Source organism: Geotrypetes seraphini, chromosome 5 (genome assembly GCF_902459505.1).
Source record: "Geotrypetes seraphini chromosome 5, aGeoSer1.1, whole genome shotgun sequence".
NCBI classification, from domain to species: Eukaryota; Metazoa; Chordata; class Amphibia; order Gymnophiona; family Dermophiidae; genus Geotrypetes; species Geotrypetes seraphini.
Window position 1 is genome coordinate 181064308 of NC_047088.1, and position 13508 is coordinate 181077815.

Sequence of the window (13508 nt, forward strand, 5' to 3'; positions counted from 1 at the left end):
AAACTAACCCCACCTTTTACTAAACTGCGAAAGCGGTCATTAGCACAGGGAGCCACACTGAATACTCTGCGCTGCTCCCGGCGCCCATACAAACTCTATGAGCATCGGGAGCAGTACGGAGCATTCAGCACGGCTCCCTGCACTAATAACCGCTACCGCGGTTTAGTAAGAAGGGGGGGGGGTGTGTAAAGTGTCAAAAATTAATGGGGGGCAAAAAAGGCAGGGAATGACCTGAAAACTGGAAAAAAAAAATTTCCCATGTAATAGGGCAGCCAATATTTACATTTCCTAATTTAACTACGGGAGGTTAGCACATCCACAACAAAAATACTTCCAAATGCAAAATATTTCTTCCATGCGTGATTTATTTTATTTTTTAAAATCTTCTATTCTGCATATACCTATGCAGATCACAGTACAGCATAAAAACACTTATAATGCTAATATAAAACAGTTTGACACTTCACCATCTTAGGACATCACCAACATACAGGCCTAGATTCTGTAAAGTGCACCTAACTAGACGCTATAGACGTCCTTGTAGCGCAAGTGGCAATCATCGTTATTTAGGCACTGTTTAGGCATCGTATAGACGTCTCTAATGCACTAAGCATATCTTAGGCGTCTATTAGGCACACTTTCCCAAAAACCCCTTACAGACGCCATTTAAAAGGTGGTTTTTACTGATTTGTTATCATTATTTCAGGACTGTAAGCTTTAACATAATTAACCCAAAGTATACCATCATTAAAAGGATAATAAAAACATAGTATACCATGTTTAAAAGGATATTTATAATATATTAGTTTCAGTAGGAGTTGATCTGGGAACATCAGCATGGAAGGGGGGGGGGGGAAGCTTCACTCCTGTGCTACACAGAAACTTGTATAGCAATGGTATCATTAGCTCCTATAAGAAATGTAAAGCATAGGATTTTGAGCTCCATATAGGCTTCAAATAGATGTGGTTTAAGCTCCAGAAAGGCTTTAGCACAATACATGCTATTTAGGTCATCCAATCAGCTTTCTCTGGGCATCCCACAGACGTTATTTGAGAGAGGTTTTTAGAAGCGATTCCTTGCTCTAAATAACATTCTCTTTATCATGAAACATTGTTACAATCAGCTCATTCTTCTAAGCAAACAGAAAGCCCATAACTTCAATTGGCCAAGCTTAAAAACAGAATAAAACACAGAACAGACCTGAATGTGGCTTCTAATTCATTAGAAATGGAGGTATGGAGCTGCACAATGATGACTTCATCATCAAAGTGACATCATCAAAGTGCACCTGCCCAAGTAAAAGATAGGCCGGAAATTGAACTCACAACCTCGGGAAGATCAATACAGCGCTTTTACTCATTGAGTTACAGCACCTTCTACTCCAGTTTCTCTGACTCCCCTGTCATATCATAGTTTAGTGATCTGCTAAGGTAAAATCTGCTTAGCTATCATCTCACAGTTAGCTGAGACAAAAGACTGGTAGCTCAATGGCTTAAAGTGCTGCTTTCATTGTCCCAAAAGCCAGAATCTCAAGTTGGGTTCAATAAATGTGACGTGGATTCAAATACTGCTGTTTTGTATCACATGCAAACTCAACTTTTGGAATAGATTGTTTCTAGTTGCTAATATTGTGCTGTTTGAGATGAAAATGAGATGTAATTGGTCTGTAGCTTGTAATTTTTATTAAAATGAGTATTTTGTCAGCTGAAGGACATGAGGGAGTCAAACCCAGACCAGGCTCATATCCCAACCTTCATTCTAACCACTGTGCTACAGAATCTGCCATAAAATCATAGCAATTCTAAATGGATTATACTGTGCTGTTTAGGCATCTCCGACTAAGAAAGCTGAAACTCCATTGAAATAAAGCAAAAAACTACACTTAGACCAGCTTTTCCTTCGCTTTAAGCAGAGCCCAGTGTCTGATGAGGTGCAGGGGCAGAGCAAGCTCACATGCCATTCATCAGCCAGAAAATTGAAATTTTGAAAGTAAGCCTATCTGAAGCCTAACTTATGCCTATCTTAAGATTATCTTAAGCCTAATGTATGCCTAACTTAAGCTCCATTGAAATGAAGCAAAAACTACACTTAGACCAGCTTTTCCTATGCCTACATTGTCCACACTGATTAGACGCCCTCTGTCGCCTAACTAGAAACATAGAAACATAGAAAATGGTGGCAGAAAAGGGCCATAGCCCATCGAGTCTGCCCATTCCAAGTACCCGCCCCCCTGAATTTACTCCAAGATCCCACGTGAGCATCCCATTTTCTCTTAAAATCCGTCACGTTGTTTGCCTCAATCACCTGCAGTGGGAGTCTGTTCCAATGATCTACCACTCTTTCGGTGAAGAAGTACTTTCTGGAGTCGCTATGAAACTTCCCTCCCCTGATTTTCAGCGGGTGCCCTCTGGTGGTCGAGGGCCCCACGAGACAGAAGATATCATCTTCCAACTCGATGCGACCCGTGATGTACTTGAACGTTTCAATCATGTCTCCCCTCTCTCTTCGTTCAAGTGAGTACAGCCGCAGTTCTTTTAGTCTTTCTTCGTATGTCAGATCCTTGAGTCCCAAGACCATCCTGGTGGACATTCGCTGAACTGACTCGATCCTCAGCATGTCCTTACGGTAGTGTGGTCTCCAGAATTGGACACAGTACTCCAAGTGAGGCCGCACCATGGACTAGCATCTATGTGGTGCCTATCCTTAACCATGCCAATGTTACGCCCACGTCAACAAACTTAGACGCGACTATTCCCTAAATCTGTGCCTATCTCGCGTCTGTGCTCTAAGGACGCCTAAGTCCATCTAAGTTCCAATTAACGCTTGTTAAGACCCTTAAATCGCTCATTATCCACAAATTGGATGCCTAAAGCATGCCTAAAGTTAGGCGCACTTTACAGAATTTATGCCACAAAGCCTCACACTACTCCAAAAGCCTGCACAAATAAATATGTTTTCAATAATTTCTTAAAATTCAGTCTCAAAGTGCAAACTCTTAATACTCCTGAAAGTACATTCCAAATCACTGGTGCTGCACAAGAAAAGCCAGCCAATCTCGTGCTCTGGTAATGCGCTGATTGATAAATATCTAAAGAAAGTTTCATACCTGACTCTGATCTGATATTATGTCTAGGTTGATTCAGAGATAATTGTTGCTTCACCATCCATGGTGCATCACGATACAGCAGTGGTTCCCAAACCCTGTCCTGGGGGACCCCCAGCCAGTTGGGTTTTCAAGATATCCCTAATGCATATGCATGAGAGAAATTTGCATACCTGTCACTTCTATTATATGCAAATCTCTCTCATGCATATGCATTAAGGATATCTTGAAAACCCGAATGGCTGGGGGTCCCCCAGGACAGGGTTTGGGAACCATTGTGAAACAGTGTCTGATGCACTAGACTAGGGGTAGGCAATTCCGGTCCTCGAGAGCCGGAGCCAGGTCAGGTTTTCAGGATATCCACAATAAATATGCATGAGATAGATTTGCATCTCAAAGAGGCAGTGCATGCAAATCCATCTCATACATCCTCATAACACAGGAGTAGCATGTTCCTATCATGCAGTTCCTGCAATTAATCAGGTAGCTGCATTTTCAACCATTTGGAAGACCCTGCACCTTGAAGCTAAGATCCCAAGGAACAGGGTGTTGCAATCATCCAATCGTGATAATACCAATGCCCGCAAAACAAATCTGAAATCATATGGCTGAAGCAATGATTTCCGTCAACTCAAAATGTGCAATTGAAAAAAAAAAAGGTACAATGAACCACTTGTAATATCTGATCTTGCATACTCAAAGTACAATCAATAATTACTCCTGGGTGCTGATTTGGATAGATGGGAGAATACTTCACTCTCTTGGTATGGCCGTATTCAGAGTGTGAAAATGTTAGTTTTACCAAAATTGCTTTATCTTTTTCAAGCTTTGCCCATTCCATTGTCAGCTACTTTCTTTCGTGGGGTGGCTAGAAGAATTTTTCAATATATCTGGAAAAGTCCACCTCCGCGGGTACCGAAGAGTGTGTTGCACCAATTTCGGTACCTTGTTTGAGGCGCTACTATGTGGCAGCTCAATTAAAGTCGTTTTTACCTTGGTGTAAAGATAGCTCGAAGAGTTTTGGGTTTTGGGTTCTGAGGATCTATGTCTGTTGCCCCCTTGGTTACAGGTGTGGGAGACTAGACAGCTGTTTAAAGGGGCTAATCCGTTTTTGCATCATACGTTTGTGGTGTGGGCCCGGACGCAGACCTGTCTTTTTCACTCTAGACTTTATTTTCGTAGTACCTCGTTGTGGGTGGCGGCAGGCTTTGAACCTGGAAAGGTTGATTCTCGCTTTCGTATTTGGGCCCAACAGGGTCTTATGGACTTGGGGGATTTTGTGGAAGACTGTAAATTGGTATCATTTTCTGATTTAAGGGAGGCTTATGATTTGACGATGAACGATCACTTTCGATATCGTCAGGAGGTGGACTTTATTGGTCGCAGGGCTCTCAATGATCTTTGCTTGGAGGAGACCCCTCTGGAGTGGGCGCTTATGGGAAGTAGTGGTCGGGGATGCATTTCTAGATTTTATTCAACAACAGGACCCCCCCAATTAAATTTATCTCTATCTGGGAGGGACTATTGCGACCAGTTCCACCAACTATCAACTGGGAGCGGATGTTTCTCCGCTTGCTTCGTGTTTCTGTAGCTAGCTCTTTGGTGGAAAATGGATACAAGATGCTATACCAGTGGTACCTTACACTCCTGCATCTCCATAAAATGTACCCCCAAGTGTCAAATTTATGCTGGAGAAATTGTGGTCAGCTGGGTACTTTTCTCCACATTTGGTGGGACTGCCCGAGGGTTGTCCCCTATTGGGATATAGTTTTTGAATTATTGTCTGATATCTTACACACCACTCTTACTCGACATATGGGTAGTACTCCATTGACTGCTAAAGCACATAAATTAGCTTGTTTTATCTTTACTGCTGCTAGACTTTTATTGGCAGCTCATTGGAAACAATCTTTACCCCAGGTTCGACTCACCTACTGCGAAAAGTGGACTTTATTTTCCATATGTCTAAATTGACTGCTTTGCTTCAGACTTGTATTACTCCGTTTTTAAGATGTGGGCTCCCTATATTAGATGGTGTGAAAGTTCCTCATGACCTATGGTTAGCTATATATTTGTTACTTGCAAACCTTTTGTACTGTTATTGAGTATATTTTTGACCCTGGGGTGGGGGTGGGAAGGGGGATTTGGTTTTAATGGCTGTGTTCTTTTGCAATGTACTGAAGAGCTATGGTACATTTTTTGTTATTAAGAATTGGGGAGGGAGGGGGGTTTGAGAGGACCTGTTTTATGTGGATTTTTGATTTTGTATTTGTTGTACCTCTGAGACTTTGTATTTTTTCCAAACAATTTCCAATAAAAAAATAAAATAATAATAATAATAATTACTTCTGGGTATTTCACCTTCGTTAGCATCTAGCATTTAGTATTTATGTTCAGTCCCAGTAATAAAATGACTGAACTCCTTTATGATTAATGCCTGATAGCCAAGTTTGTAGTTTTTCATAATTATCTGGAAAAAAAACTCCAACATACCTTAATACTTTCATTGATTCTGTTAATAAGCCAGGAAAAAAGCCTGCTATACATATTCTTAGACAAGGCATCACGGGCATAATAAGCCTATAGAAAAGAAGGAAAGAATGTGTCATGGATATATGGACAATGGATATATTTGGGTGACCTTTGCTGAATTGCTCCCTGTATGTCCAAAATTTAGCTGTTGAAGAAGGACCAGAGAATAGAGCCAAAACAAATAGACAGCCATTGCCTGGATAAGCTTATTCACCCAAGTCAGAGGTCTCCAACATGCAACCCTGGCAGTCTTTCATTGCAGCCCTCAAACGCCCTCCCACGGTTGGCATCCTCCCACTCTCACCTCCCCACCTGCCCGCCTCAGCCCTCCAAATCTTCCTAAGTGCTGCTGTGCTGCCATCAAAGGCATGCTGCCTCTCCAGTTGCCTGAAGCCTCTCTCTGGAACATCCCACCTTCTCCGACAGAACTTCCTGTTTCTGGGCAACATGCTACAGAGAGGCTCCGGGCAGTGGGAGAAATGGCATGCCTTCAGCAGCAGCACTTGAGAAAGATTTAAAGGGCTGAGGCAGGCAGATGGGGAGATGAGAGTAGGAAGATACCAGCTACGAGGGGGGGGAGGGGGGTTGTTTGCGGCCCTTGAAGCTTTCTCTTACCACTTTGTGGCCCTTAAGGTGAAAAAGGTTAGAGACCCCTGGTCTAGGTAGACCACATATATAGCAGTCCTAACGGTAAATGGACAACATATCCACTTAGGTTTGGGACTGCATATTCACTGAAAAGGATTGCTACCATACAAAAAGCCTGCAGAGAATTTGTGCCTTTGATTATCATTTCTGGATTTACCTGGGCCACATTCAACGTGGTTGAAACTTTTTCCTGTTTGGCCTCTACTGTTCGGAAACTGAAAGCCCTTTCCAGGACTGACTGTTCGATTCCAGTCAATTCACAAATTTCTTTTAATTCTGAAAGAGTAAAGAAGAAAAAAATACACACAAGATGAAATTTTTTATTTCCACTTTCAATGGGTGCCTTTAATCAGGGTGTCTGATAAGACATTGAGGGGCATAGTTATCAATGTGGGCTACTGTCAAATCATGTTATTTTAGCACTAACTCATGCTATTTTAACACTGGTTCCAGTGGTGTAGTAAGGGTGAGCGGTGCCCAGGGCAATGGCGCTCCCTTCCCTTTTTAACTTCTCCGGCATGAGCAGCATGCCCACATCGGTATCGGTTCACCCTTTGACGTCACTCCCTAGTTGCGGGTCCCGGAAATGACATCAAAGAGAGTGCTGATGTCGATGCGGGCAGCAACCTCATGCCGGGTAAGTAAAAAAAGGTACAGGGGAATGCAAGGGGCATGCAGCAAGGAGAAGAGCAGGGGACATAGCGGAGAAGGGGTGTCACGCCTGAGGCAGACCACCCCTGCACTCCTCTTACTACGCCACTGACTGGTCCCATTTTATCCACTGAAACAGAGAAATATAGAAACATGACAGCAGATAAAGACCAAATGGCCCATCTAGTCTGCCTATCCGCAGTAACCATTATCTTTTCCTCTCTCCAAGAGACCCCACGTGCCTATCCCAGGCCCTCTTAAATTCAGACACAGTCTCTGTCTCCACCACCTCTTCTGGGAGACTGTTCTATGCATTTACCACCCTTTCTTTAAAAAAGTATTTCCTTAGATTACTCCGGAGCCTATTATCTCTTAACTTCATCCTATGCCCTCTCATTGCAGAGTTTCCTTTCAAATGAAAGAGACTCGACTCATGCACATTTACATTACATAGGTATTTAAACATCTCTCCCGCCTTTCCTCCAAAGTACACAGATTGAGATCTTTAAGTCTGTCCCCATATACCTTATCATGAAGAGCACACATTGAGACCTACAGTAGTTACTAATAACTGAGGTTAACAGTAAAGTAACACTTCTTAATAGATCTAAGCATAGCAGACACAGGATCATTTATATAGCAGAAGACATTCGAACAGTACTCTGCCCTCACAGCTGAGGGTCTTCAAGGTGGAAGGAGATCACCCACAGATTATATCTGAAGTCAAGAACCTGGGAGCGATTCTAGATTTGGCACTAACTTTGGAGAATCGAGTGCTTGTGGTAGTCAGGAAAGCTTTGGGTCAACTATGTCTAGTGAGGCAGACCTGGCCATAATTAGTGTCACGGGAGTTTTTAGTTGGAAGTTCAATCAGTAGTCTTTCCTACAGAAAAAAAAAATGTGTACACTTCAGATGGTTCAAAATACAGCTGTGCTGATTGCTATTCATGCATCAAAGTTCTTATCTTTACGCCAACTCCCTATAGAAAGTCATGTTCTTTTTAGGATTCCCTGTTTCAGCTGCTTAATGCTGTGTCCTGAAAGCAAAATGAGGAAGTATAAGCCAATGTGAGTTTCATGGTCCAGCCAAGGTTGCAATTTCTGTATGCCTCCCAGGAACTTTGGCTAGATGGGTGAAGACCTGCCACAATTGTAGATTTTCAGCAATTTCAACACAAATTCAACAAAACTTGGCTATTCTCTAGATTGCAATGCTAGGAGGGTTATGTAGAGCTGCTGTGGAAGGGGTCATAGGGAATTAAACAAACACCATCTTGTTTTTATTGTCATGACTGTATGATGGACTCTGTACTATCTCGTTCTCTACATCTCATGGATGAAAGGGTGAGCTATAACTCACTAAATTAAATTAATGTTCCTGACTTACAGTGTACATATGTAAGAGCCCCATGCCTAGGGTATTCATAGTGAGAGAGAGGCCACACTCAAGTCTTGCAGAGCAGTGGCAAACTCACTAAGTACCAGATCTCAGGATGCCTCTTATGGAAGGCGGCTTCCCATATAGATATGATTAGGGCAATGCTCACTTGAGTGGTGTACTTGTGAGAATCTGGGAATCTGTCTCACCAAATGAAGCAGAGTGCTGATGGCCAGAACAAATAGGTAGCCCGACTTTTTTTAAACTCATCATGTGATCTCTACAAGAACAGTCTAATCCTAATGGCTTAGATGCAAATTTTATAACATGCCTCATAACAATTATACCTGTACACCTGCCTCTCCCATTCTGGTTCTGTCCCTCTATTTTGTTGCCCCACAAGTAGTGATCAATCCATTTCCTGATCTTACACAATGACATTGTATATGTGAGTAGGTAAAGACAATTTGGATTATTTTTAGTTAGCCACCTTTCCAAACCTAAGCCCAAGGCAACTTAAATCCAGTTAGCGAAGGCATTTCCTTGCCTCACAGAGCTTACAAATCAAGGCTTAATTTACTATGTGAACATGTTAACTCATGTTATTTCTTGCTCATCATTTCATGCAAGCCTCTGAACTGCAAACAGGGCCTATTAATTTGTAACTTTCATTAATCACATTAGCATTCATTAAATGAAAAAGAATGCAAGTTACTAAATCTAGTCCTTAGTTTGCATCTGACGTAATGAAAAATGAAGTGACTTTGCCCATGATCACAAGGTGTCAGTGGGAGAAGTGGAATTCAAACCCTAGCTTCCCTGGTTCTTAGCCCAATGCTCCAATCACTAGACTATGTCTCCATTTTGGCATTCCTAATCTACTGTTTCCCTAGCATACATTATTCTAGGCCTGGTTATAACCCTTGTCTTTCCCTTACTATTGCTTTAGTGCAGTCTTGCAGCTGTCGACCTCCTCAATGGCTTAGTTGAAACACTCACAACTGGGTTAAAGGTGCACTAGAGGTCACTTATCTGGTAAGGTCCTGTAAATATAGCTTCTAAATGCTGCCCAAAGATCAGTTCCATTCAGATGAAAACCCAACAAGAAATCTTATTTCACCGATCAAGCCGGCTGCTTCAGGGGAAATCTAACAACCCTGTGCATTACTCCTCCAAACAATGGTGCCTCTTTATAAAAGGAACACTGTAGAAACCACTAACCACTAAGCACTTCCTGCCTGCAGTGCTCCAATCAAAAATCAGGGAGAATTTAAAGGGACATACTCAAAAGAATGCATTCCAGTGTTTCAAATATGCTGCAAGGTTTGGTTATACAGGTTGGAGGTTTTTTTTATGTCGACTGATTTCATGACAGCACTATACTATCTATGTTTATGACTGTCAATTTATTCTGAAGCTTTTTTCTCCACTTGCTACTATAGTAACATAGTAGATGACGGCAGATAAAGACCCGAATGGTCCATCCAGTCTGCCCAACCTGACTCAATTTTATTTTTTATTTTTTTTTTCTTCATATCCATTTCTGGGCATGAATCCAAAGCTCTGCCTGGTACTGTGCTTAGGTTCCAACTACTGAAAAGTTCTTTTTATTATATAGACTTACACCAAAAAAGCATTACAATTCAATACATTACAAAGTGACAGCAGCAAATATCATACAAATAATACAAACATAAACTGACATTTCACTATCCCCACACCAAACCTGTACCTATGAAACTAAACAACCCCAAATCCTGTACACAAAATGACTAACCCCCCCTCCCTCCCAGCAATAAATAAACATAAATACAAAAACTCAGTTAAAACAAAAACTGTAACACGCGTCAGGGAGGCCGAAGCCGCACCCCCTTCCACAGTAAACGCCACTGCTGTTCACTCCTTCTTTTTCTCTCTGCTTCTGCAACTTGGCACACTGCTCGCACCACATCCATCGCCACTGTGTCCGGTGCCAGCTGTCGCTGCCTCAGCGACATCTGGCAACGTGCCATCCAAATGAAATACTTCAGTATGGATAAAATAATAAAAAAAGTTTCACCATACACCCTCTTCCCCCCACCACTCCCATAAACCCAATCCGCATAACTCAGACTTTCAAACAAACCCACCTGAAACCCCAAATCTAAACTAAACTAAACTAAACCTTAAGTTTATATACCGCATCATCTCCACAGAAGTGGAGCTCGACATGGTTTACAGGAATTAAAAAAGAAAGGAACTCCAATGGAAAGAAGAAGGGCTTGGTAAATTCCTGGCCACCCTCCTCCCCACCTCAACTGAAAAGGGGTAAAAACACAAAAAATGTTCCATTGTCTCTAACACTCCCTGGCACTCCCCCCTTGGACACTCCCTGTCAGTCACAGGCCTACACTTTAGATTCGCCCGGACATACATCTTGCCATGCAGTGCCAGCCATGCCACATCGAAGTACTTAGGGGGCAGGCGTGGCATCGCCACATAACGGAGTGCCTGCTGTTGACGTATCCCCGGGCAATCCTTCAGCAGAGGTTCCACCGCATAACACTGGTGCAGCACTCTTTCCGTCCATGTCTTCCTCCCCTCCACCACTTCATCCACCGTTACCCTCCAACTCCTAACTAAACGGGCCATGTCCGCCTGGCCCGGCACCCCTGCCAAAACCCCCACCACCCGCTTCTTCCCTATTTCCACTCCCCCCAACCAGTCTTTCCAAAACACTGTACCCCACGTTTGAACACTTTCTACCCTTGCCACCCTTTCCTGCTGTCCCCTCACCAACCCCCCCAAATGGAACTGGAGGAAGAGGGAGGAGAAAAAAAGAATGGGGTTCACCATTCCCAAGCCCCCTTGTTCTTTTGCCAAATACGTTACCCCCCTCTTTATTGGATTTAAGCGGTTACCCCAGAGGCACTGAAAAAAAAGACTGTACATCGTAGCGTGCAACCCCTGCAGGAGCAAACACACATAACTAAGAAATAGGAACAAAGGAACCAAATATACTTTCATTAGATGCACCCGTTCCAGAAATGTCAGCTTCCACTGCTTCCAGGCTTCCACCTTCTGCCACCCTTCCTGGATTTTTCCCTTCCAATTCTCCATTTGATACGCCTCATCCCCACTGAAGACAACCCCCAGCACCCTTACCCTCCCCTCTGGAGGCAAGAACCCACTTGTACTCTCCACCTCCCATGCCGAATCCCCGAGTTTCAACAAATGACTCTTTTCCTGGTTAATGCACGCCCCTGTGGCTCCTGAATACTCTCCCAGTTTTTCCTCCATCCACCTAAACTCTCTATTTGAAGACACAAACACAGAGATGTCATCGGCATATGCCACCACCCTGACCTTTGTGCCTTCCCCCATATCTATCCCTGTTAAACCCCCACCCTTCTCCAGCTGCTGCAGCAATGGATCGATGGCAAATACATATAGCAATGGACTTAAGGGACAGCCCTGTCTCACCCCTTTCCCAATGGAGAAACGCTCCACCCTCCACCCATTCACCAAGGGAAAGGTTGCTGCCTCCCTATACAGAGTCTTCAACCCCTCCACAAACTGCACAGGAATCCCATACTTTGTAAGAACCCCCCACAAATATTTGTATGGCACCCTATCAAAGGCTGTGGCTTGGTCCAAACTAACAAGCACCCGCCCCCCCTGGGCCCTCCGACCCCTCTCAACTGCCTCTCTTACTGTTACCGCTGCTTCTATCGCTCCCCTCCCCTGCACGCCACACATCTGTGCTGGTGCCAGTACTGATGCCGCCACCTCTCCCAGTCTTGCGCACATCATCTTTGCTAAAATTTTCCTATCTGTATTAAGCAAAGAAATCGGCCTCCAATTTCCCACCCTTGACCCTTCCTTCCCTGGCTTCGCAATCAAAACCAATACCGCCTCCCTCATGGACCTCGGCAGAACAGGCTGACAGCTAAGCTCCGTAAACAGCCAGACCAAGAAAGGTATCATCTGCTCACAAAATGTCTTAAAAAACTCGGCTGTCAACCCATCTGGACCGGGTGATTTCCCTCTGGTCAGGCCGGCTATCGCCCGTCTTACCTCCTCCACCATCCATGGGCCATTCAGCGCTTCTGCCTGCTCCTCTGTTAACCCTCCCCCCACCCCTGGGGTCCCCTCTATATATTCCTCCCACCCCTCCCTTTCCTCTTGCCCAACTTCAAAGAGCCCCCCAAAATGCTCTCCCACCACCCTCAATATCCCTTCTCGTGACTCCTGCTCTATCCCCTCATTGTCCAACAAACTCCCCACCTTCCGCTGCCTGACCCTCTCTTTGCATGCCCTGAAAGGGTCCGGTGAGATGAAATGCCCATAGTCCCTCTCCCACACTAAGGACCCATATCTATCGTACTGTAGTGCTTCAATTTTTCCCTTGAGTACCTGAATCCCCTCCCCTTTTCACCCCCTTCCACCCTCCAATTTAATTCCTTCCTCAGGGCTACCAGCCTCCCCTCCCTATTTTGTGATGCCCTCCAACTTATTTTCTTGAAAAAACCCTTGATCCTACCCTTCACAACCTCCCACCATCCCCCCAATGACCCGTACGCGCTTACAGTAGACAGCTGGTCTGTCCAGAACTCCCTAAAGGCCTCCTGTACACTCTCCTCCTGGAGCCATGCATTGTTGAGCCTCCACAGACCCCTACCCATAACTGGGTTCTTCCCCCCTACCTGTATGCTCACCAAAGCGTGATCTGTAAATTCAACATGCTGCACTTGGGGAGGGTCCTGACAGTCTTCCTTCCTTACAAAAAACCTGTCGATACGACTGCGGCATTTCCCCCTGCCAAACGTAAACCCCCCTTGCTTCCCAAAAACTGTATAAATATCAACCAGCCCTGCCCCCTCCCCCACTGTTTCAAAAATAATTCATCATATCCTAAAGAAAATTTCCTCCCTTCCCTATCCTCCTGCCTCACCACTGCATTAAAATCCCCTTCCCACACCACCCTCCTGGTCGTGTATAAATATGGTCTGATCCGGGAGATTAGAGCTTTACGCTCCCACTTCCTCTGAGGACCGTAGATGTTCACCAACCTTACCTCCTCTCCCTCCACCCTTACATCCAATATCTGCCCCCTCCCCCCACCCAATTCCACCACCCTATGCACTTCCACCGCCCTGGAGTTAAACAGAATTGCCACCCCCCCATAAGCCTCCTGGGCTAATACCCAGTATGAT

General features: G+C 44.3%; 1 protein-coding gene across 9 annotated transcripts in view; it reads right to left on the minus strand.

Moving 5' to 3' along the window:
* Positions 1 to 13508, minus strand: part of MYO1B (myosin IB) — a 423667-nt gene that overhangs the window by 155572 nt on the left and 254587 nt on the right. For all 9 annotated transcript variants that reach the window (XM_033945224.1, XM_033945231.1, XM_033945228.1 and 6 more), the window contains exons 11-12: positions 6442 to 6560; positions 5598 to 5684 (exon numbers count right to left, since the gene is read on the minus strand). In XM_033945224.1, the coding sequence (XP_033801115.1) occupies positions 5598 to 5684; positions 6442 to 6560 (206 nt within the window). The remainder of the gene's footprint in view (positions 1 to 5597; positions 5685 to 6441; positions 6561 to 13508) is intronic.